This window comes from Trachemys scripta, chromosome 6 (assembly GCF_013100865.1).
Source record: "Trachemys scripta elegans isolate TJP31775 chromosome 6, CAS_Tse_1.0, whole genome shotgun sequence".
Lineage (NCBI taxonomy): Eukaryota > Metazoa > Chordata > Testudines > Emydidae > Trachemys > Trachemys scripta.
The window spans coordinates 67,687,454-67,713,631 of NC_048303.1; the positions used below are offsets into that span (position 1 = coordinate 67,687,454).

General features: G+C 39.1%; 1 protein-coding gene across 3 annotated transcripts in view; it reads right to left on the bottom strand.

The window, feature by feature from the left end:
• Positions 1-26,178, bottom strand: part of MCC (MCC regulator of WNT signaling pathway) — a 321,315-nt gene that overhangs the window by 201,683 nt on the left and 93,454 nt on the right. Inside the window, exon 1 of one of the 3 annotated variants that reach the window (XM_034773022.1) lies at positions 19,483-20,093. The exons of the other annotated variants lie outside the window; for them this stretch is intronic. Coding sequence (XP_034628913.1) covers positions 19,483-19,539 — 57 coding nt within the window. The 5' untranslated portion in view covers positions 19,540-20,093. Of the gene's footprint in view, positions 1-19,482; positions 20,094-26,178 lie in introns of those variants that run through there. 3 annotated transcript variants of the gene reach the window in all.

Genomic DNA, 26,178 nt, shown 5'->3' on the forward strand with positions numbered 1-26,178 from the left:
ATTTAAATCTTCCACTGAATTTGGGGTTTTGACTAAACATTTTTCTCAAATGTTTCTGCTTTACATGGGAAATTTTGAAATTTTTGTTGAAAAACTGAATGTCCAAATTTAGCCAAAATGTCATCATTTGAAGCAGAAAATTTTAACAAAAAATAAATAAAATTGGTTTCGTCCACATTTTCGGGATAGGGTGGGGGGAGGGGGTGGAAGACCCTCTACTTTCCAACCAGCTCTAACCCAAGCAGTAGACATGTGGCCTAGAGCAGTGGTTTTCAAACTGCGGGTCATGACTCAGTACTGGGTCACAGAATGTAAGGTACTGGGTCGCGGCAGCTCTGGTCAGCACCGCCGACTGGGCCATTAAAAGTCCCATCGGCAGTGCTACCTGGCTAAAGCAGGCTAGTCTCTGCCTGTCTGACACCGAGCTGCACTCTGGAAGTGGCCAGCATCAAGTCCGACTCCTAGGCGGGAACTGGCCAATGGAAGTGCGGAGCCGGTGCTCTCCCCGCAACCCCTTCATTCTAATATTTTAGTTCAGTTAGAAGTAATTCACTTCCCAGTACCCAGTCCAAGTAGCTAGCCTGGATGCTGTGGAGATGTACAGTGGGAGGGGAAAGGAAAACTTCCCCTAAGGCCAAGAAGCAGCTGCAGAGCTGCTCTGTGGAAGCAACTTCTACTTAACGGCTAGAGCAAGGAATGGACCTTAGAAAATCCCCCCAATAGGGAGGTAAAGAGGACTAGAAGATCCCTGCAGCAATGGATCTCTGACACCACTCTTCCCCCAGCCCATCTGGGCCCCTCCCATGACCACATGCTGCATGCTATGATGCAGAGAAAACCAACAAACTGAAGCGAAAAGAGTAACTGTGTCAGAAGAGATTTAACAGTGACCTCTTCTCCCAGCTAATATACATTCAAAGTACTCCAATAAAATCCTCAGGCATCAAGGCTCAATTTTAAAAACTGTCTTGCTTACTTGCACTACATTTAACTGATTAAGAATAATAAAAAGGATTGATTAAACAATTTGGCTAGCACTGACGCAAAACATCATGCATTTTTGTTCCACATAAACAAGGTCTATTAAGTTGAGTATTTCCTCCATACTAATTTATTTACAGCACTCATTTATTTTTTGACTATTCATTTTATACAAAAGTACATGTAACTATTATTTAAATTGCAGGTGTTCCATTGTGGTAGGCACTGTACAAACACATAGGGAGATATGATCCATATCCCAAAGAATTTGAAAACCATAGCTTGATCCAGCAAGGAAATGCCAAGCACTCCTGTTCTGCAAGCTTTTTTTCTTTTTAAATTTAAGCCCATATTGAAGACACACAGCCTTTTACACGATCAAGGCCTAATTAGAAAAGGCAGACAAAGGTATGAGAACTGCACATACATGCAAGCAAAGTGATCAGCGATGGTTGCCAAACATTGTGTGAAGTGCACACTGGGGTTTTTGAACTATATTACGAGAAACCAGGTAAGGGGAGAGCAGGAGGGATAAGTTAAATAGGTTCAAAGCAGTAGGAAGAGGAAGGGATGGGGACATTGACATGCTAGAAGGGCTGGTGAGGGGCATGGGAGAATTGAGAAGAACAGTGAGCCATGCAGAATGTAGCTGGTGGTAAAGGGGCTGAAGAGAACAGGTTGGGAGCACCAATAATCAGGAAACAAAAGAATTCTGATGTCACTTGAGCCTAGGGGTTCTGAATACTGATGATGATCTGCCCTAGCTCCCACAGAGGGAAGTTCTCTGCTCCCCACTTACTGCTGATCTGCCTCTGTAGCCTAAGGTTTAGGGAAAGGGGAGGAATTGGGGAGCAGATGCCTCAGGAATTAATAATTATTGTTTTGTTAATTTAAAATAGGGTTATGGTTGTTTAAAGGTGAAAGAAATGTCCACACTGGTGTAATGCAATTTATTCTGTTGCTTTTTGCTCCAAAGGCAGATGAGTTTTCTTCTTCAAATATACAAGTTCTTTAAACATACACTGTACACTTTTATCTGTAAATCAAGCATTATTTTATCTATTGTTTCAAAATTACTAAACCACAATGCTTCCAACCCGCTACTCAATACCATCAAATCTGCTTAGAATTTAAAACAATATAATTTATTTTTAAGATGTAAGAAGGTCCAAATTCAATCCTCCATTTAATGGATTTTGTAAAATTCTTTTAACTGTATTTCAATGTAATTTCCATCTCCATAACTTCTAATTGTTTAGATATTTATACCCAGATAGGATGCACTCTCTTTTGCAATGCCAAGCCAGGGAACAGGAATTGAGTTATCAGATTAGCTAATACAATTTCTGGCAGTGACTGTAATAAAATATAATTAACAACTTGGAATTTATGAGCCTCGTCTTTTAACAATATAAATATTTTTTGTATTATAATGTTAGAATTTCAACAAAACACTCCAGTGCATGAATTATATTGTATTAATTTACTTTTCAGAGTCATATTGCTTTTCTAGTCTCCTGTTTCTCAGTTCTTTTGATATTACAGTCCAATGTTTGTGGTATCACAATCTGCCAGCTGACTTCTGGCTATGGGGGAAGGGAAAATGATTAGAACTGGCAGGGACAGTGCATGGAAAAATATTACAATCTGTGCTTCTGCTAATTTTAAAGCATGGGATTAAGAATCAGGTAACATTGGTTCTCTTCCTGCCTCTCACACAGATTTTGTATGACTTTGTGTAAATCGCTTAATCTCACTGTACCTCACTTACACTATCTGTAAAATGGAGATATTACTACCAATCTATCTCAAATATACTGAGACACATAATTTAGGTTTTCAACTTGATTTCAGATCCTCAGATGAAAAAGCACTGAATCTTGGTCTGTATAATTGTGCTGAATACATACAAATCTGGAGCTTTCACCAGCCAGACAGATTCCCCTTTTCATAATGTCTTTCTATCACGAAGCTCATTTAGTTCAGTATATGCATGTGAGTGAGACACACAGGATCTGATTTTCAGTCTAGGCCTCCTTTGCTTGCCCATGAATTGTGAGCGCAAATAATGAGGAATGCAATTTTACACTCAATTTGTATTCATAATTTGTGAGAAGAAAAAGGGCTCAAAACCGTTTTATTTTTTTAATGAAAATTTTAAAATCCCAGGATTCCTGTGTATTATTTAAATTACTTGCATGTAGGGACATTTCAAATGGCGTTCTATTCTAAAATGGCACAATGTCATTTTTACAGTAATTGCCCGTGCTTATTATGTCTCTGAGATTCCATATAAAATTTGATTAGTTTACAAATAAAATGGAGTTCAGATGATACATGAGAAGGAAAGGGCCCATTCTGATTCTCAGAGCAAAGATTGAGTTTGCATGTTTGGCTAGTAGAAAATAAATAAATTGTTGGATTTCTAAAATGAGCATATCTGATTTAGTAATGACTGGGATGTAACATGGAGATCCTATAATGCCATTTTTATAGTTCCTTTACCAGAGTTAAACTATACAGTACCAAAAGATGGCTGAATGAACTCCCACTAATATGAAAACCATAGCTTGTCACTCATTCAGTAAAATCTGGTGATAGGGGACTTGCTTTGAGTATATTATTAGATAACCCATTTTCCTATAGGCTCATTCATAAACCCAGGAAGAGAATGAGATGATAGGATGAAAAAGGAGCCCAACTGGTTACCATAACACTAGTAGCTTACTGTAAGTCTGATTCCTTAGGGTTCAATAGCATTTCAGAGGCTTAGGGAAGATTTCTTCCAGTTAGACATTAATTTTTGTTACATTCAGTTTCAACAAAGCGGTGAATTCAAATTGAAGTATGTGCTTCTCCCAAAATATTTATTTCCACATTATAGTTTTAGAACAGGTATCTAGTTTGCTAATATAAACATTGGTTTGATGTCAAAAGTCACTTTGATAACTAAACTACATTTTAGAAATGGAAGAGTTAGGCAAGTTCTTTGACCAAGAAAATTGCCCCATGTGATAACATGACTGATTCACATTTTTCAGAGCTCTTGCCCCACCCCATATTTACACCAGATAGAGTCAAGGCAGCAATTTCTCACATATGGGGCACTCTGTACCAGATGATGTGAAATTGTAAGGAGCTCTCCTAACCACACCAGGAATTGTACAGATTATCCTTGGACTGGATTTACTGCTGAAATGTCTCCTGGGATGTTTCATTTCCTGGACAATGGATTAGCAATAAAATCACAGTAACTAGAAATTCCTGGCTTACTACACTTCCGTGGCCACAACAAGCACAGAAGCCACAGAACAGCTAGCAAATACCAGGAATGCTCAACCCTATCTCATCCCTCTTTTACCACCACTTTTTGTTTGGAGATGCTGGCTGATGTTTGTTAAACACTGTGAGTGTCTTTAAAACAAACCATACACCAGAAACTAGTGAAGCAGGTTTTAGTGCAGACTAGTCACCCAGAAAAGATTTGTCAGAAAGAGCAGCTGACTCCACAGAAGAGCTGGAAACTCTGGTCTTGAGACATGTTCTCCCTCTAGAAAACCTATTGTTTTCTTTCATCATTGGGGAGTTCTGGTCTGACAGTCCTGAGTGAGTCTGTCAGACTGGAACGCCTGCTAGGAGGGTTAGGATCTCTCAGAGAACCTGGGAGAAATGGAGTGAAGTGCAGAGGTTGCCATGTGTGTATACTTTTATTATTAAACACATATAACAAAAAGAGTAGTCTGTAAAGTGCTTAGGCTCCTTTTGAGATGACAAGTTATAAATACTGTAAACTCATGATATTGTTATTATAGGATTATACTACTCCCATTAAGGAATTCCTTGGTTCATTGCATACATGCAACTGTCAACAGTGTAAACATATATTAATAATAAAATAAAAAACTAAATTCTGGATTCAACAATATTATTGTGATATCTGCAGGGTAATTTTTTAACAAAAAAATTATGACGACAGCAGTCCAAATGAAACAATACACATGATTTCAACATCTGGTAATAACGAAAACTTTTTAAATCTCCATCTGATATCTCTGCAGGAAGAGTAATTTCATAAAACCACTATGCTCTATTCTGAAAATTAAGATCAATAGGAGGAAAAAAATGTTACAATAAATGTCATACTACACTGCAGTTAGATTTAGTTTTAAAAGTCTTGTGTGAACCACATTAGATTCTGACTGTTCCCTTCTTTAGGGAAATATTCAGACTGATTAAAAATGTCATTTTTAATTTCTTATATTGTCAGTTTCAGTCTCATATAAGACAACACTCCCATGAGACTGAAATTTTTTTTTGACAGAATTAACCTTCCTACTGCTGTCTCAAGTAAACCCTTTTGAGACTATTTCTTCACAGAAACTATCACCTTTTTGGACTAATTTGCACAATGGTACTATTATGCTCATTCCACGTAGGGACAGTAGTTCAAGTGTCTAAAGACATGTTAGCCAATCACTCTCATGAAATCTTATTACTCGGGAGTATTACTATGTAACATTCTGAATGCAGCATGATTGTTACCCATTCCTGATCGGAATCAATTTTTAACTTTTATACTGTTATGATACACAAGAAAATGGATTTAGCACGAAACATACCAATAATATAGAAATATAAGATTTTAAAGCAATTTCCACAGGATTAAGAGAATAATTCATCCGTGAAAAGTGATTATAATAATTATTTCACTTGCAAAAGGAATAAGTACTAAAACTCAATTGCATGGACTTTCCTAGTTCTTATACAAACATAATTACCGATATTCACAAAACCAGGAAGCTATGCCTGGGGGATGTGGGAGGCAGTCTCTGTGTTGAGGAGTGTGCTTTCAAGAAAGGTAAAGTCTCTATGAAGCCAGGCTGAACATCAGCTTTGAAGCTTTGGTATGTAAACTTCCATGTGTAAATTATCTTGTGGAAGAAATGAAGAGACTCAATCCACATTTTAAACAAGACTTTGACAAGACAGAAGCCAATAGGAAATTACTTCTCTCATGTACAGCAGCCATCTGATTTACTCCATGGCTAAAATAATATTTAAATAGATTAACATCATCACTGGATATGATCAACACATATATACTGAAAGTATCATTTACTGGTGCAGGTCAAATGACCTAATCATTTCATTTATATTGAAAGCAATGGCATGATTTATTGAACAAGGGCTAGAGGCTTTCTTTGAACATCTTTACTGGAAGGAATGGCGTTAGTCAGATCAGGCAGAACAATTTCACATGCATAAAGCTTTATAGGGAAAATACTGAGCTACATGATTATATCTTCAGCACCAGTAATTTCAAACACAATTTGGATCTCTACAAGTAAATAATCTGCTCTTGCAGGAACCAGAATATTAGACATATACTGGGGGAAGCGAAAGGTTGTATTTGTAAAGAACAGCTTGATACAAAAAGATGGACCAATACAAGTTTGTTTGAACAACAAGAGTCAAATCTGTACATCACAATAATAGCAGCATCACTAATTGACATAACCTTTGCTAACTGGGATACAGCACAACCAATATTTGCAGAGGCAGCAACAAGAAGTTCTACATAAAGACTTTAGGCTGGCACTGACAACAGACTATATTCTATTACCAAGCAGGCTGTACAGGTTAGCATGGTGGCAAGATAATGCAGAGGATTCTGCTTTACTATGTATTTCTACATTACAGCTGGGAGTGAACCTTCCAGCCCAAACAGACAAACTTGTGCTAGTGGGGCTCAAGCTATCATGCTAAAAACAGCAGTATGGACTTTGCAGCTTGGGCTGGAGCTCAGGCTCTCAAGTCCAGGGGGTCAGGTGCGCTTGAGAGCACCTAAAGTTAGAAAATGCCAGAGTTAAGGTTGGCTTAATTCATTGTGCATTCGGAGTATGAGACAGTCTTTAATTACATCATCACATACTATTGTTTCCACAGGATCCCCTGCCTACATTCCCTGTCCCTGCTGGCTCCCAGTCCCCATCTCCCCTCCCTGGGTTCCTCGTCTAATCTCCTCCCCTTGTCTCTCACCAGCTCTTTGCCCAGCCAGTCCTCTGAACTTCTCATTGGAGGTCTTCCTTCCCCTCCCTCCACTGGTTTCCGTCCCCCCCTCTAACGCCAGCTACTCATTCTTCTCTGTCTCCCTCTACCAGCTCCCACCCCCCATTTCCCTCCCCAGCTCCCAGCTCCTTGCCCAGCAAATATCAATGTCTTCCATCCCCGCAAACTCTCAATTTCCTTTCCCCACCTGCAGCACTACCAGCATCTAGTCGTAGTTGGACTCTTTCCTACCCCAGGTCCATCTCTGGGCTCATCTGTATTTGAATCAGGCAGTTTCTGCCTCCACACTGCTTGGGTCCAGGAGCAAGTCATTGAGAGCACAGACTCCCTGCTCTCAGTTCCAGTACCTGGCCCCAGCCTGGCTCTGAGCAGCCCAGATCTGCAACTGCAAGCAACTCCTGCTAAACCATGAGCTGGAGCATGCTAGGTGCAGATGGATTCTTCAGAGCTCTTAAGAGCTATTAAGCTCTTGCAAATCTCTAGTGACCATGTGAACTGCGATTTTTCAAAAGTTTATAACAGGGGTCGGCAACCTTTCAGAAGTGGTGTGCTGAGTCTTCATTTATTCACTCTAATTTAAGGTTTCGCGTGCCAGTAATACATTTTAACGTTTTTAGAAGGTCTCTTTCTCTAAGTCTATAATATATAACTAAACTATTGTTGTATGTAAAGTAAATAAAGTTTTTAAAATGTTTAAGAAGCTTCATTTAAGATGAAATTAAAATCCAGAGCCCCCAAACCGGTGGCCAGGACCCGCGCAGTGTGAGTGCCACTGAAAATCAGCTCGCTTGCCTATCCCTGGTTTATAACTTGGCCAAATCTGGGCAGATTTTCACTGGTATGGCAAAAGAAACATCCCTGACACAAAGGCCACTCCCCTGGAAAATTTCAAGTCCCTGCTCCAAAGCTTTGGGGTGATAGATATTTCCAAAGCAAAGATCGCCAGAATTTAACATGGGCAAAACAAGGTATTTTTCACTAGCCTTGTTCTTGGAATCATCAGAACCATTTTTGGCCGTAATTTTTCAATTCTGGCCTGACAGACAGACACTTGGCTTGAAAAATTTCAAGCTAAATGGTTAAATTTTGGAAAAATTATAAGCAACTGAAACCAGTATCTTTATAATGGGAAGTGTTGGGCAATCTTAATAAGAGCCGGTGCTTCCAGCCCCACCTACAATACAATAATAATTATATACTTTGCCATTATTCATTAGTTGGAGTGATAGTCTATATATACACAAGTCTGCTTATTTTAGATTTTTAAAAAAACACTTTATAATAAAGATTAAATGTTATGTCAAAAACTTGGGAAACGGTATTAATGTTTATAAATATTTAATATGCCAGGACAAAGCTGATACTCTAATAGGTATAAGTTGGTTCTACTTTCTTTTCCCTCCATTGTCTGTACTGCAATGGAAACATTACATTAATTGTTCTTTACAATAAATGTTACTCTCACCAACAAATCTGTCAGTAGTAAATAAAAAAATACAACTGAGCAACAGAAATATGTACTGATATAAATGTTTTCAAAATAAATATTGTTTTAGAAAAAGTCACCTAATACACAATATTGGTAAATATCAAGTAATACCAACAGTTATTCTTGAATTATCACATAACACCAACTACCCATTTATCTGGGTTAGAATTATTCCATCCTAAACTGAAGAGACATTTGGCCACTGTAGATGCAATTGACTGCATACCAAAATTAAGGTACAAAATTTAGTTTAAAAAAATTAAACACAAATAGCAATACATTTATTTTTAAGCTACAATTTAAATTTAAAACACGCATATTTTAAATTTAGTTTAAAAATAAAACACAAATAGCAACAAAACAATCACTCCTGCTTCAACCTCAAAATAATGTCCACATGCTACATCCAAATACTTACATATGTATTTTTAAAATATTCTGTACAACATATATTTGCAATGTACTATATAGATTTTTTTTAACAAACATTAAGGCATGGAACTTGAAAGCAATTCAACAGCACAAAGCAACACTGTACAACATTTCAGAACATGAAACGAAAAAGTATACTGGGGCAGATCTACCAGTGGTGTAAACTGTCATAGCTTCATTGAATTTTCATAGCTATGAAAATTTATACCCGCTGAGGATCTGCCCCATTGTTTACAGTTTAAGCTGCAGGGGTAATTATACTGCCAGATTTAGAATCTGATCACCATGGGATCCTTAAATGAGCAGAAATATTATTATTTATATTCCCATAATGCCTGCAGGCCTCACTGTGCTAGGCATTGTAAAAACACCTAAAGAGAGAGTATCTCTGAGCAGGACTGTCCCAGAGGAATTTAAGTTATAAACATAGAAAGGGTGATGAGAAGGAATCAGAGGCATAGAGAAGGGAAAGGACTTGTCCATAGTCACACAAATAGACCAGTAGAGAGCAGGAAATAGTATCCAGGTTTCCTGAGTGCCAATTCAGTGCCCTATCTATCAGACCCTGCTGCTTCCCCCCTAGTCAAGACCTAAACCCCAGAGAAAATAGAACAGGATTAATTTAACATTCTTACAATTCTTAGGTTAAAAAAAAATTACATCTTTTCAGTAGCACTTATTTGCAACAACAGCAATAAAAAAAAGACAGTATAATTTATTCAACATTACAATAAATACACAATTTATTGTATCTATGTACACAACTATATCTCTATAGATATAATTCAGTGTGTGTACAGAATATATTTGTTCAATGTTTTTTAATTTGGCATGATTGAACTAGAAAATTTATTTCAGTCATAAAAAAATAAATCCAAGCAATATTTTCATTTTACTACAAAATTTAATCCTAGAAGTCAACAACAGAGTTGATCTCTTAACATGTGATCTTATTGAACACATCTACTGTTATTTGGGTTTCTTTAAAAGAATATCTAAATAATTCATGCAGACAGAAGACTCATTTATATGGCAAACCTTGATATAGGACTAATGCACTGTGCCTCCTCATGTCTCAGAAATTAAGTCACCAACACTATCCAAATCTACCTCCCTCTTTCACACAGAATCCTCAAATTCAGAGAACACTATATCTCCCCACAGAGTGTGTTTGCACTGACATATTATTACTGTATGTTAAAGGGGAACTCCCACAGGTTTTCCCGTTGTGTTTAGAAATCAACAGTTCCCAGCACACAAGTACAAACTGAAAATTTAACAGATACACAGTGTCACATCATTAACAACACTTCTTAACCGACTGAAAACAATAGCAGTGACATATCAACAAGAACACATTCTGTGTCTTAATATTACATCTGTCTACTGTACCACAGTAGAATCAACATCTCACTATACCCTTACAATAATCATCCAATTTCATATCCAAATCCTTCCTCTTCTCCTCCACAATTTTGTTTCTGCTACCTGGTAACTCTGCAATCCACATCCAGCTCAGAGCAAACAAACAAATTCTGAAAGTCAGACACCATCCTCCAGCTTTGGTTTGGGCCTTGATAGCTCCAGGGCTGATCACTTAAAACCATGATTTTCTCTTCCCACAAAGGTTGAGGGGATCTCTTGATCTTTAGCTAAAAAACAAACAAACAAACAAACAAACCTTTCCTAAGTAATGAGTTTCTGGCACTATAGATCTAGGGATAAAAACATTAAACCTCGCTAAAAACATTTAGGGAATCCAGTACGTTGTGAATGTTACTCTCCCGATATACATTTGTCCTTATTAAATCTCCAGGCCAGGGGCATTTTTTCAAATGTTCTGCCTTAATAGCTGGAAATATTTTAATATCAGGCAGATAAGTTACATAATCTTTGCCATTTTTTCATTAGGAGTCTGGAGAATAGCATTATCTGCACTGACAGCGTCTGGGCATTTGAGTAATCTTTTTATAGTACTTCAATTTAATAACATCCAAGCCTGAAACACTGTGTGCCTGATAAGCAGCTCATACAAATCCAGAAAGTAAATGTTCTTTGAAGTTCGTATGGTTTTTACACCGGAAATACCATGCATCAGTCACACTGGAAATGACATGCACAGGTCATGCCAAAAATGCAACCCCTCAAACAGATAAAGGATCTGAGCTCATGTTCTAACCCAGATTTCTAAATTGGCAGCACAGCACCCTGATAACATGCCATCAAGCCAGCCTGACTAAGACAATCTGTTAATAAACTGTGGCATCACAGGAATGTCTCATCTCCCCCTCTTTTAAAAGGATACTTACTTTCATCTATGCAATGCAACATAAGTGATCACAATAAAGCATAAAAATAAATTAGATTTAGCAAAGTTATGAATAACCAGGATTAAAGTTTATCTGATCTGCAAGTTACATCCAGACTTCCTGGCTACCATCCCTGAGCTCTACCATTAAGATTCTCTGCTCGAATCCCCTCCTTAAATTGGATATCTGCAATAAGGTGAGATCTACCATAACTCTTTAAGTGATGTGGTTATACTATCTCTCTACTGTCTAAGCATCCATTAGGACAACAGTCTTGAAAGGGTTTAACTCTGAACCCTTTGTAAGGTTTAACCTTGAATAAAATCCTGCCATTCAATACGGAGTGGAGCAAAGAGAAAAGATATGGGGCTTAGCTTACCCATAAAGGCACAGAGGGTGCAAATTGCTGTCTCTAGGGAAGCTGGAACCAGTGCTCTAAGGTGATACAGAACATTCTGTCTCTCAGATGCTTGGCTGGCTGCTTCTTGCTCACATGCTCTATGTGTAACTGATGGCCCTATCTTAGGTCAGGAAGGCATTTCCCCCAGGTCAGATAGGCAGTGATCTGGCTCCCCCCGGCCCCGCACCTCCCTCTGAAGCATGGAACATGGGTCACCTGCCAGAATTAACTGGGTATATCTCATTTAATCAATCCCCTGCCACTGCAGGGTCTCGATGTACCTGTTCTCTCCCTTTGGCACACAGTAGCTTAGGCTACACGTACACTACAAGCTTGGGGTGTAATTCCCCTGCTCGTGTATGCATACTTGTGCTCGCTCTCAACAGCATGAGTACAAACAGCAGCGTAGCCACGGTAGCATTGATAGCAGCATGGCGGAGCCATGGGGAGTACAACCCCATCTGAAACTGATGGGAATGTATTTGGCACAGCTCAGCCATGCCTGCACTGCCACTACCAGTGCTACGCTGCTATTTATATTCGTGGGTGCTAGCGCAAGTATGTGAACGCAGGCAGGGGAATCACGCCCCTAGCTCATAGTGTACACGTAGCCGTAGTCTCCTCAGGGTTCTAATACTTTGGTCTAACTGGGGTTGTTGGGTTTTGCATGCAGATGGGCTGGGTGGTGATGGTGGCCTATGATATACAGGAGATCAAACTACATGGTCTAATGGTCCCTTCTGGCCTTCAAATCTATGTGATATGGTACCCTGATTCAATGTGCAAGTTCCACCGTGCAATGAATCAGGTCCATTTGTTTAATCTGATTTAACGTACAGGATATTCAATACCAGACTAAGATAAACTACCCATGAAATGCAAAGAGCCAAATGTGACCCTTGGTTCAAGAAGTTCTCTCACTAATGTCAGTCATTAGTGGCCCCTGAGAGTTCAACATGCACATAGGAAGGCAGAAGTTTGCCTAACATGTATAAGTGAAGGAGAGAGAAATTTTGAAGAAAGAGAGGATAAACAGGAAAAGAAATTCTATGCAGTTGACATATAAAACACAAATTACAGGCCCAGTACTTTGAGATGCTGAGCACTTCCTAATACAGTATATGCCCAATTTTCCAAAACTCTATTATCTGATTATCCACATTATCCAAATCCCTTCCTCATTCTCCATGCTGGGGGACAACAAGGAAGGGATTTGGATAATGCAGAGGTCTGAACAACAAAGAGACTCCCAGCCACAGGGAGGCCACCCTGCTGCTGAATGGCTCCTACGGTGGTGCATGGAGCCACCTACAGCCCTGCTATCATGGGACTGTCAGGAGGGTCTCTGCCAATTGAAGTCACTAAAACACAGGATTGGGGACTTCAACAGCAGAGTCCAGGGAAGGGGTAGGGACGGTTTTGTGGCCTGCAGCATGCAGGGGGTCAGACCAGATGATCATAATGGTCCCTTCTGACCTTAAAGTCTATGAGTCTGAGGATATGTCTACCCAGTGGCTTGCCCACCTGGGTCAGCTGACTCTCAGGGCTCCAGGAGTGAAAAATTGCCATGTAGACATTTGAGCTCAGTCTGGAGCCTGAGGTGTGAGACCCTGTGAGGCTCCAGCCTGAGTGAGACCATCTACACACCAATTTTTAGCACTGCAGCCTGAGTCAGCTGACCCGGACCAGCCATGGGTCTTTTATCCAGGTGCAGACATGCCCTATGTGCTCCCTGCACTGCTGCAGGGCTGGTGACACCCAATCCTGCAGGAGTCAGGTGCAGGTAAGACTGCAGTCCTGGCAGGACAGAGCAGAGTCCTGGCCACTGGTCTCTACAGTCCTGGCAGGGCAGAGCAGAGTCCTGGCCACAGGTCTCTGCTCTGCCTTGCCAGGACTGTAATCTCCCCAACCTCCACCCTTGGCACCTATACACTAACATGGGGGTACAGATTTTATTCAGATAATCAAGAGTTCAGATATTCAAGAGGGCAGGAGCAGCAGTGCAGGAAGCCTGCTGCAGCCCTGCTGTCATGATCCTCCTCCCTTCCTCCTGCGACAGCAGAGCTGGGGAGGGCTCCCTGTACTGCTGCTCCTGCTCTCTTGAATATCTGAACTCCTGATTATCTGAATAAAATCTGTACCCCCATGTTAGTGTATACTGTAGATCAAGGAGAACCAAAGGTACACAGACCAGACCCACAGAAACGATGCTCTAAAGTTTGGTGAGTACTTTCTGCTGTGAGAAAGTCGTTTTTACACGACATGCAATGTAACGTCATTCTAACAGTCAATAAACCAGTGCATTTTAGCTTTGATAGATATGAAACATATGAGCTGTTTATAATTACCTTAAGGGTCAGTTATGCATCTATTCTTCAGTGCTTAAAGTATTCTCAAAAAGGGCCAGGTCTGCCCAACAGTGGACTGTCATTTATAAACAACAAAAAATTAAGGTCTTTTCAACTTGTATAAATACAGTTATCACCAATTTATCAAAGAGTACCAGAACACTTATCTTCTATGTATAGGGGGAAACTGTGATCTCTTCTATATATCAATATTCAGTATATGTTGTCTTTTAATAGCAATCTCTGTACATCTTTAATACTGTTTTTTTTTACCGGAGGTCAGGCACATGTCTTGTAACACTAGACAGTGGAGTGAGAGGGGGATACCAATGTGAGATGAGGTCACTATGCCTGTAAAGGAGTACTGTGTCACTGCAACAACCCCATTACAGCCTGACCAGTGATGGATTCAGACCGCTTTCTGACTGTCCGAGAGTAAGACTGCCAAACTCAAGATTTCAAAACTCAGAAGGCAAAAATAAGGCCGTAAGATTTATTTCCAACGTACAAACCTGTTCCCAGTTCCCCACACGTACATTACAGCACTAGCGCAAGCAGAATCATATCCTAAAAAGAACAGAAAACTTACAGAAAATACAGCAGGGTGGGAATTGTCAATGCTGTATTTGCCAATGGGGCTTGTATCCACGTCAGGCTCCCTCATTTGTATCTGCCCCACTCTCTGACCCAACACAGCAATGTCTTTGTATTGGGTTGCATTTATGACTCGAGCAGCCTCATCCTTTGCATTTTGTTACTCTTCTTCGTTATTTTCTTGAAGCAGGAGTAATCAGGGTAGTGGTGGTGAGGTGGAAATACAAATGTGAAATTCTGAAGGACATCACTATGTCATGGGTTCCTGTTTCACCCCTCTCAAACTTGGTAGTGTCCCTTTCATTCTTCGTATCTTGTACTATGTATAGAATTTTGTCATCCTTCTTCCCATGCGCTGTTCTCCTCCAGAGACCTCACTCCTCTACCTCCTCCCACCAAAAATAATAATAGTAAAAAAAAAATCCCTTGGCGGGGCATAGTATTCAAACACCACTTTGGTGAAATTTCTCTCTCTCCTTTAAAAGGAGTACATAAATCAAGTAGTTTGTTCCTGGCATTGTAAGTGGTTAAAGAATGGACAACTGTATCCAAGAATGCAAGCAGCAACCTTAATTTTCTGAAATGCGGAAATCTAGGCAGAGATAATGAAAAGCAAAGGAAAGAAATTATGTACCTCAGAAGAAGGGATTTTTTTTTTAAATTTGGTGCTTTGGAAAGAACATACCCATTAGAGAAATGATGTCCCCATTGCAGCTTACAGAGCAAATGGCAAAAGGAAATGGCCACATAAAACAAACCAACCACATTTTAAAAAATGAATGTTTTGCAAAAATGAGATACCAGCCCTGAGTCTGCAGAAACCTCTCTTGGGGCCCAATTCTGCCCTTGGCAGATGCGCACAGTTTCCACTGACTTTGACGGGAATCATTTGTGTATAACCAAAGACAGAATCCTGCAAACACTTATGTGCATGCTTAACTTTACTACTACGAATAGCCACATTGTAGACTACTCAGCGGGAAGTAAAATTAAGCACATGCATAAAGAACCACCACCTTCATATACGTATATGGAAATGGACTATGTAATAGGAAAACCTCACTGTGCACATTCATCCATGTATTCTGCAAAAAAGTGGGAACATTCTGAAGTACAGCCCCACTTTGAACACTGTGAAAACCTGAGGGGGAGGGTGGGTCAGTTACCTTTGTAACTGCAAATAATTTTTCTGCACTTAATTGGTTGCCTGTAACAAACTGCTTAAGTGGTATTCGTGATGTCAGCTTTTAAGAACACATTGTATAGTTACTCAATAGTTAATGGTACCATTGGCCTAAACACATGGATCTGAATAGTGATTATTTAATTCTGGGTGTCCTATCCCCCAACTGATCAAATCTCAAAGTGAAATCTCTCCAAATAATGCTTCACACCACAGCACTGGCAGCAGCTAGCCTGTTTCACAATACTACAACCAGGCCTTGTTGGACCTTATGAATTATTTACAACGTTAACAAAGCCTATCTTACATTCTGAGGAGTGGCAGCAACGTTACTATCAGCAACTTCCAGATTTTTCAGACCAACCTCTCCTAATGTCTCTTCCCCCCCTCCCCGCCCCCGCCCTGCTCCAATCTCTTTTTTGGTGGGAGAGTAGAGGAAGAGGGTCAACCAGAGAAGCTGCTGATATATGCACCAATATTGACAACTTCACCTCTGGAGTTCAGCAATCACTGAAATCATACGGCTCTGATGGGAACATGACTGGCTTACCATGGAAATCAGTTTTCCTTGCTGTATGTGTGAACTTCATTGGGGGAAAAAGGCTAACAAAGGAAAAGGACATACCAACTAGATATCAAGATTTTGTTTACTTTTACAATAAAAATCAGAGATTAGCTCAGCATACTATTTGCAAATCAAAAGCAAAACACACACACTTTTGCATCCATGGTGGGGGAGGAGGTAGATTTTTGTCAGTTTTTCCTAATACTGACATAAATCTCAGAAAAACACCTCTTGCCAACTGTATGGATAGTGTTTAATTTTTACCTTCTATTTTGTGCAACTGACACACAGAAAGGTGTGTATTAATTTCTTTCACACACACACACACACACACACACACACACACTATATGTTCAGAGATTTCTACATTATCCACTAGTACTAATAATGGCAGTTCCACAGTTGGAATTTTGTACATTGAAGTGAGGATATAACTTCCCTAAATAATTATGTGTATTACTGGCCTTCTGCCATATTTTTCACCAAACCAGATGCACTAGATAGTGCCAGTAGGGAGATGGTCACAGAGCAAAAAACTCATTAAAACTGTATGATCCTAGGAAAATTTCCAGTGCAGCCATTTTCTCTAAACGACTGTGGGCAAAAACAATGGGTAAAAACAAAAGCCATAATCAGGAAGGAAAGCCAGAAGAGAATAAAAAAAGAGAGACAGGAAGACCAAAAGAATAGATACAAAATATGGACACAAACCAAAGATACAAACAGCACTTACACAGCACTTTACATCTTTCAAGTACTGCAAACAAAAATTAATATTTCACACATGGTGAGGAGAACTGGGAAGAGGGAGCCAAAAGAAAAAGATAGCCTTGGAGGCCCTATTGTTCATATAAAACCTACTGGGAAGAAAAGAGCTGTGTGTGTCACTTAAATTTAGAGGTGAGCAACCAAACTTTGTCTCAGTAGCTCCAGAACACAAATGTAATCAATTCCATCAATGCATAGGGGACAGCTAAAATAAAAAAAAAAAATTCCCAGGGTGAAAGATCACAGAATTCCCTCGATATTTCCTCCCATTGCAGGTATTTGGAGTGGGAGGGCCTCCTGTGTTAAAATTCCAGGTGAAATCACTGAATACAAGACTAGAAGAACTATCTTAATATGTCTTAAAGTCCCGCCCAGTGACTGATTAAAATGAACTCTTAACCTGTAATAACATTCCAAAGCAATACACCAAGACGAAAATGCTATTGTTAAATATTGTCTGCTCTGGATGACTGTCCTAGCATCACCCTCCCAAGACACTGCACTGGTTTGAAACTTTTACTTTTGAAACAGGCATAAAACCAAAATATACACAAAAGTTGGGAGACATTTGAGATTTTGCTGAACTAGGTTGAAAAGCGAACAAGAAGGACATAATCTTGCTCCCATTGATGTCAATGGCAACACTCACCTTGACTTCAGTGGGAATACGACTAGCTTTCAGAACTGCACCATCCTATTTAGAAGTAGAATGGTCAGAGGTGAAGTGCTAATCAAACTGATGTTGCACGAACACAGGTAATGTAAAAAGAATAGGATCTCATTTACTAAAGCAATCAAACTTATACTTCATCCCAAAGCTATATAACACATAAAAATAAATTACTCCTCCCTACACACACACACACACACACACACACACACACACACACACACACACAAAATATCCTGGGATGGACTCCATCAACCAGCAAGCATATAGTACTCACTGCATAAAAGCTAGAAGAAGGGGGTTAGTATTGGCCAAGGACACCAGGGCAGTCTCCCATTCTACAAAAAGCATCCAGGGATCTTTAGTGTTTATGCTGAGTTGACAAAACCTTCGTTCTTAAGTTCCCTTTTGCAAGATCCACACACAGTTAATGAAATGGAACTCCTATTATTTAAATTACTATTAAATATACACGCAGCACTTTTATTATGGAAGAAAATTTAAATAAAAATACTGTACTGGTTCCTATACTGAACTGCAGGATTCTGCACGGATATGGACCCTCACTCCTCACTTGTGCCCTTTCCACAGTGTTCCATTGCCCCTCACTGGTCTGCTAGAATGCCTATTTGTTTCCTTATTTATTTTATATTTCCACTCTTTATCTTGGTATATAGTTTTTTTCCTAGCTATATGACAGCGATCATACCTAACTCTCTAAACCATTTACTCTTTTGTCTCCTTCCTTCTGTGAAACATTATATGATGCTTTTCATGAGACACAGTATAAAAGAAATAAACTGCATGGCACATAAAATGTGTGTCAAAAGAGGAAAAAGGATTTTTTAAACCAAGACAATATATTTTGTGGAACATTAAAACCATGTTTTAACCCCAATAAGATGCTGTGGGCTGTATGTTGTGACCAATATCAGCTATTTTCAGTCCAATCAAAGCTACCCGAATGATATGCCCAAGGCATTTCAATAACCATAAAATATGCAGCTTAGAACAACTGTTTAAATATTTGCAGAATACTTGATGTGGCTTTAATTTCAAATCTGCTTAAAAAACAATGATGTCAGAGCATAAAAGAAACAGACATACCTACAACAGTAAGTAATAAATACAACAGTTTTTCACCCTATGCTGCAAGAAGTAAAAGTCTCAGTAGCTTATTTCCTCTCCCTTCCACCAACTAAAATAATATTCATCTAATCTGAAGAAACAGCATTACCTTGGCTGAACATAATCAAATACATCATGTGATTCTCCCAAAGTTGTTGGCTTAATAATGCTGTTTGTTTTCCACCCTCCTCTCCAATTTAGTAACCATCTGCTTAATCTCAATTGGGATCACTGTGTATTTTACCTACTGCAAAGAGGAATGCGGTGTATAAATGCAGCACTCGGGAAGGTGGGAGAATCCTTGCTGCAGGACGACATAAAAAAAGGTCTCTGCACAGTTATAACCATTTGCCTTTTACCACTTATTTCTGACTGAAGCAAGTTCAGGTCATTTCCTGACTAGCACTGCAAGTTAGAACAAGAATACACTCTATTAATCTTTAATTGAAGTGCCTGCAGACTGAAAACCAAAAAGAGACTAATACTATATTTAAAAAACAAAAGCATTAAAAAAATTTAAAAAACAAAGATATTGAAACTGCTTACCTCGCTCAGCTCCGCAGAGGAGTCATTTCCATATTTCATAGCAACTCCAGAATTCATGATTAGACTTTTCAGGGCTTGGCTATTTCTACAGATTTTAATGGTTCCAAGCTTTGCTCAATAGATTCAACACTCCCTTCTTCTCCAAGATTTTTCTGTCTTGCACATTTTGCTCTAGACAGCCATTTTAACTTAACATTTATAGAATCTAAATTAATGATGCAAGGTCTGCTAAAGGAGCCAAATTGGTTTTCATTTCACAAACAATCCATTTCTGCAAGAGACTCATTAAAGCTGCAGAGTGCAGGGTCACAGAGAATGCAAACAGTCAGTAATGATCTCCTGGATACTAAAAATGCCCAAGTCCATGTGAAACCTATGTTTCAGCTCTGCCTCTAGTTTTATACTGCCCTTTCCCCAGCTAGATTTGAGGGCATCTCCCATTGGAGTTTAATATCCTGGCAACTATTTGGTGAGTTTCAGATGAATTCACAGCGAGAACACAATCAAAATACTCCTAAGGTCTTAAAGGGGGAAAAAAACCCGAGACAAATTGATGCTGTACTTCACGCTAAAGTTTCCCCATCCACTATGCCTGGAGTTGTAAGTGGTTTATGATCAAACACAGCTGTCTTGCTTCTAGCTAAAGGGGCGGTGCCAAAGGAGAAAGGGAGGGGAAGGAGAGAGCTATACTGAGTTCATTTTGGAATTGCAGGCATCTTTCCAGCTTTCTGTACACTAATTACTGCAACCAAAACTACAAGGTAAGCATACAACAGTAAAAGTTACCTGCATAGCCATGTAGTTAGTTTCTTATTTTCCCCTATTTCCATATGCAATTAAATGAATTTCTTTACGATTTCAGAAAATTGAAGTGAACCTGAAGCTATATTTGAAAGTCAGGGATTTTACATGGTACATTAAAATTTTACAAAATTTAGGGCAGATATTACTAGATGAATAAAAACAAATCAATCATTTGAATTCAGCATCTAACTAGTAGCCCAGGAAATTCCTAGGAATATAGGTTCTTATAAAGAATGTGCTGGTTTTATTAAAAAAAAAAAAAAAAAAAAAAAACACAACACATACAACAGAAGATTTAGTGACAACCTTTTCCCCTCAGTTCTTGCCTGCTATAGGTACTCCACTCACTCAAAATTTATACTGCTTTGCATTGCTAGGTTACATTGGTGAAGTTAGAAGCTTGGAGTCCCTTATCCTGTGACTGAAGTGTATCTGATCACTTTGTTTAATTAATACAAAGTATGACTAAACTATTAAATCCTGGGAAGAGTTGATTTTTATAAAGATCAAAAAGATCAGGACAAATAGGGCACAACTTCACACCTTGGCAAATCCATTTACACAGGGAACAATGCTTGCCAAGAGTAGCATTCTGAAAAAGACCCTCTGAATAGTATGTTTTCCTCATCTATATTAATTACAGGATCAATAATCATCATCATCAGATACAAGGATAATTCTTCTGAATCACAATAAAGTCTATTAAGACCATAGAAGAAAAGAGAATATTAAAATAATAGCAACTAAACCTTTTGGGTTGGAGCACATCCTGCTTTAATGGATCAGGATCTGAGGGTCCCTCCCCATTTCCCCTTCATGCCAAGACCTGGCAGGTGTGGATGCTGCAGTCTCACTGTTAAGTCCATTCTCTTTCTCCCTCCCCAGCCTGGATACATTTTCCATCATTTCTTTTTCTTCCTGATTTTGCTTTCTAGCATCACCCGTTTGTTTTCTTTACCTAGTTTCTTCCCTGTCCAACATACATCTCCTCTACCTTTCACTCAGTTTTCTGCACCCAATTCTCTTATTTTTGTGTTTCCCTTTCTCACCTTCACCTCCCTCAGTGTTCTCTTATATTCTTGCCTGTTCATCTCCTTTGTCCCCAAAGCATGTTCTTATTCACCTTCCCCCAGCTGCTGGCAATGTACTGTGCTGCTCTCTGCTGGTAGAATGCTGCTGTGAAGAGTGCCAGGAACAGCATTGAGTAGAGCTGCCTAAGAAAACAGGGCCAAAGTACATACCCAGTGGCAGTGGCTCAGCAGCTCTCCAGAAGCAGCCAGAAAGATGGGCATGCCCCACCTCTCTGTAAAGTCTGATGTGCCTGACAGGTTGGGAGTCCCAGTGTTGAGGAATATATGCTCTTATCTTCATATGCAGAGTAGTTACACACATTAATTTCCTGTACACTATAATGAGACTACCCATGTTTTCTCCTGTGAAAGCAAACACCTGATGGTGAATTACTATAAAATGTTTTGATAAAATAACTCAAAGTTTACATTGTATGTTTAAAAATCCACCATAGCTGACAAAGAAAAAATAAGAATATTCTACTCTTCCTAAATTAACCTCTCCAAATAGAATGTCGAGTGACTTTACTCTGCAAAAGTGATAGACTCCAGAGTGAAGACCTAAATTTATCCTCAGGCAAGCCCATTTCACATAGGGCTGCAGCACATTATCTTTACAGTATTATACCCTTAGACAACCAAACACAACCCAACTGAAAGAGAAAGGGATACAGGTCCTAAAATAATTCTGTATTGCCTACCTAAGGTCAACAGTCTTTTTGAACTACTTGCTGGCTAGCCAGTGGCTAAGACAGTAGCACATGATCCTATAATCTAAAAAAGAAACTTCAGCTCCAAATATGAGGGTGTGATGCATTTGAGATAGATTCCGTTGAGACATTTTACGTGACTCTAAACTTATACCCTTATTCTTCTGCCACTTTTCTAGATTTGTTAGTAACACTGGAAGAAAATAAGGAGTCACTGGTGGAAAAGTAAAATGGAATTCAAATACATTCAGACATGCCCAGGAATATCAGGAGGCGCAGCCAAAGACTCTGTGTAAAACTATGTTAAAATGGATGTAGAGTGAAACTGTAAACACTGAGGAAAAGTTATATTTACATTAATCCCATATGACTCTCACTACTAATGCTGGAACGCTGTAAATGGGTGATATAGGGTTACATAAACTATGAACTAAAACAGAGAAGCCTGAACAGAGAGTAAGTGCTGACACTGCACACTCAGCATTGAAAGGCATATTGCATTTTTAAAGGGTTTTTCATTAAGCATATTACAGGGAGCAGCTTAGTTTAGCCCCAATCCTGCAAAGATTAATGCACCTGCTTTGCTTTATACACTGCGAGTAGTCCTATTGACTACTTGCAGTGAGTAAAGTTAAGTGGATGTATAAATCCTTGAAGGACTGGGGTCTTCTGTTACCATCAGCTTGAGTTATAAAACTCTAGTCTGGTCTCTATGGAAAACTGTTTTTATTTGGAAATTATTAGATTTATTCTCATGGCAAAGGAGACTGTTTCTGCAAAGGTGAAGAAGTTGTTTCAAAATGTTTTGGAATTATAATGCATTAAAAGTACCCTGAATTAAAAATCAACTTGTTACTTCCCCTTCCAACTTTACATATGGCTAAACATCCTTGAAGACCTATGCACTGGTAAATTGGAAGATATAACAAATAAGATGTAACTAAGCATATGTATTGCTGGATTTGGATAGCTTGGTGCCCAATACAGCTTGCACTGATGTCAATGGGAGTTATGGGCCAAATCCAGTGCTCGCTAAACAACGTCAATGGGATTTATTTTTGTCATAGACTTTCATTTGGTACTATATGTTTGTGTAAGCATGTTGCCCTCTACTGGCTGGTTACAGTTCAGCATAAGCGGATAACAGACCTCTCCTTTCAGCTCAGGAGCTAGAGGCCTTTGTTGTTGCAGCTGTAAAACCAGGATTCTAGTCCCAGGTCTGAGGTATTTCGCTTAGTAGAGGTGATAGTCTTTTCATCATAGCTACGGTTAGTTTTGTTCTCTTTTGCAAAAATAAAATCATCACTATATTACATTTTTAAAGCTAAGTCTAATTGACAACTAGAACATGTTCTGAAATTTTTGAATAAATTAAGAATATTTTAAAGGACTTTAAAATGGCTATTTTAAATTTTTATGAAGAGTCAAGCATTTCTTGGGGCTATCTGTCAGACCAATGAAATCATATTACATCACAAAATTCAAAACCTAGACAGATCTAACTGAATATCTCCAGGCAGTCTCACTGTTTATAAATCCATATATAGTGGTCAGGTAAAGTACCAGGGTGATAAGAACCTTATAAATGCTAGTTGATAGATTAGGTGCATTTTTACGATGTCTTGTGCCACAGGCAGCTTTCAAGGGCAAGAACAGTAACCACAAGACTTTTTCTGAAAGATTTTAAAGAACTGCAGTGGGATTTACACATCAGGGTTCAATTTCTGGCTCTGCCACAGTCTTCCTGCATGACCACAGGCCATTCACTTACTGACTCTGTTCCTCATCTGTTACCCAGGGATAATAATGCTCCCCTTCTTTCAGCCTTTGTCTGTCTTCTCTATTTAGACTAAGTTCTTTGGGGTAGGGACTTTCTCTTAAGGTATATGTCTACATTAGAGCTAAGGGTGATTCCTCATGTTAGACATACCTTCACTAGCTTGAAGAGCGCTAGCATGCTAAAAATAGCAGTGTAGCCATGGTAACGGTGGCATGGGCAGCAATTAGTGGCGGCACAGGCTAACTGTGCTGAGTACAAACCCACCCAAACCCTTTGAGTACGTACTCGGCACAACCAGCTCGTTACACCGGTCACTGCTGCCCATGCTACCATGGCAATGTTACTATTTTTAGCACATTAGCTCAAGGAAAGTTAGTGTGAGTATGTCTAAGGCAAGCAAGTCTAATGCGAGCTGGGAATTATAGCCCAGCTGCTAGTGTAAACAATCTTAATATGTGTTTGTACTCTACCTCGCTCAGTGGGGCCCTTATCTCAGTTGAGGCCTGTAGTTACTACCATAATACGAATAAATAATAAACTGGACATGATTCACTGTCATTAAAGCTGATGGAGAAAGGAAACAGACAATGAAAAATATATTCTACCAAATCAAATACACCAGGGTGAGCTACTTCATGTACATAATGCATTCCCATCAATGAGTGCTTTTTATAACCCTTACTAACTACTGAGGTTGCGTACTGCTTTTAGACAAGTGTAAAAAGAAACAGAGGGTCCTGTGGCACCTTTAAGACTAACAGAAGTATTGGAGCATAAGCTTTCGTGGGTGAATGCCCACTTCATCAGACGCAAGACACTTGCTTATGCTCCAATACTTCTGTTGGACTTAAAGGTGCCACAGGACCCTCTGTTGCTTTTTACAGATTCAGACTAACACGGCTACCCCTCTAATACTAGACAAGTGTAGTTTCATTGACAGTCTTCCTGTGATAATTTCAAAACTAGTAGAGTAGTGTGTTATCTAGTAACCATTATTAGCTGAGCTCTGCTCACTCTGAATTTAATAATCTGGTGCCCACTCTATCCCATTTATTTACAGATTTAAAAAGACAATATATTTACTTACCTACAGGAAAGAAAAATTGAGAGCTATCCAGACATTATGGTGTCCCTTAATCCAGTCACACAAAGTTACTGCAGATGCTACCTTTTTGTTGTCTCTGGAGAGTCAGATCCATTATGTCAGTTTGGGTAATACCATTCTCTTTGGATGGGATACAACTTCCTCACATATTACCTTTTACTTTTGAAATTGCTGTAAAATATGGAAAATTTTAGTGCTATAGTGATTTTACCAGGCCTCCCACTCACAATATCCCTTGGGGAATACAGTCTTCCACTTTCTAACCATTACTGGAGAGAGCATGACCCAGCTACCACACACAGAGTTTTTCCATCATTCTTGTTTTGTCAGCTGCAGAGTGAAAATTGCAGTGCAAAAAGCAGCTATTTCTTAAATATAAATATACACATACACACAAACATCATTACATAAAGTATACAAGTCAAAAAAAGGACATTAGGCAAGTGATTCCACTCTGTATGGAACATGAATGATTAGCCCATCACAACTTCAACATGCGTGAAATGAGGCTTTTTTGGTTTGTTCTCTCTAGTTAACTTCCTAAATGTCACTACTGACATTTCCTAAATATTTTATCATGGTAATTCTCACATAATTACTGCAATTAAGGCTGCACCCTTCACAGTCACAAGCACAAATAGATTACCCCTTTAATTTATTGTAAACTTTAGTTCATCCTGAACACTATGCAATATTATAAGGATAGATTCCTGTTTTCATTTCACACAAAATATATAGGTATCCTAGTATTAGTGGTTTGTATTTCCCGGGACAGAATACTAGTACTCCGAAGCTTAACATGGAGTTTGGAAGTGGGAATTCAATACAATACTTGGATAAAGTTTCCAGACAGTTCCTTATTCAATAGCACTAATGCATTTTGATTTAAAGGCAGTGGTGAGAAAGGATGGTCTGCTCTTCTTGATGGAAATGATTCCCATCAGTAATATTGAAGGTTACCCACTTGTGTCAAGAGAAGATTGTCCAGCTCAGCTGTAACAACTGAAAGTAACCCTGCCCTGAAAAACTGAAGTACTCAATTTGAAAAACATGAGTCAACTTCACTTCTCTGTCCCTTCAATTACACTATCTTGATTAGTCTAAAACGGATAGTATATCTAGAGTAATGGGATTTCCAAACAGCACTTCAATCACAGTTACTCACCCCGTCGCCCCTCTCCAAATACTAAATCCACTTAAGATGTCATGTCCTTGACCAGACCAATC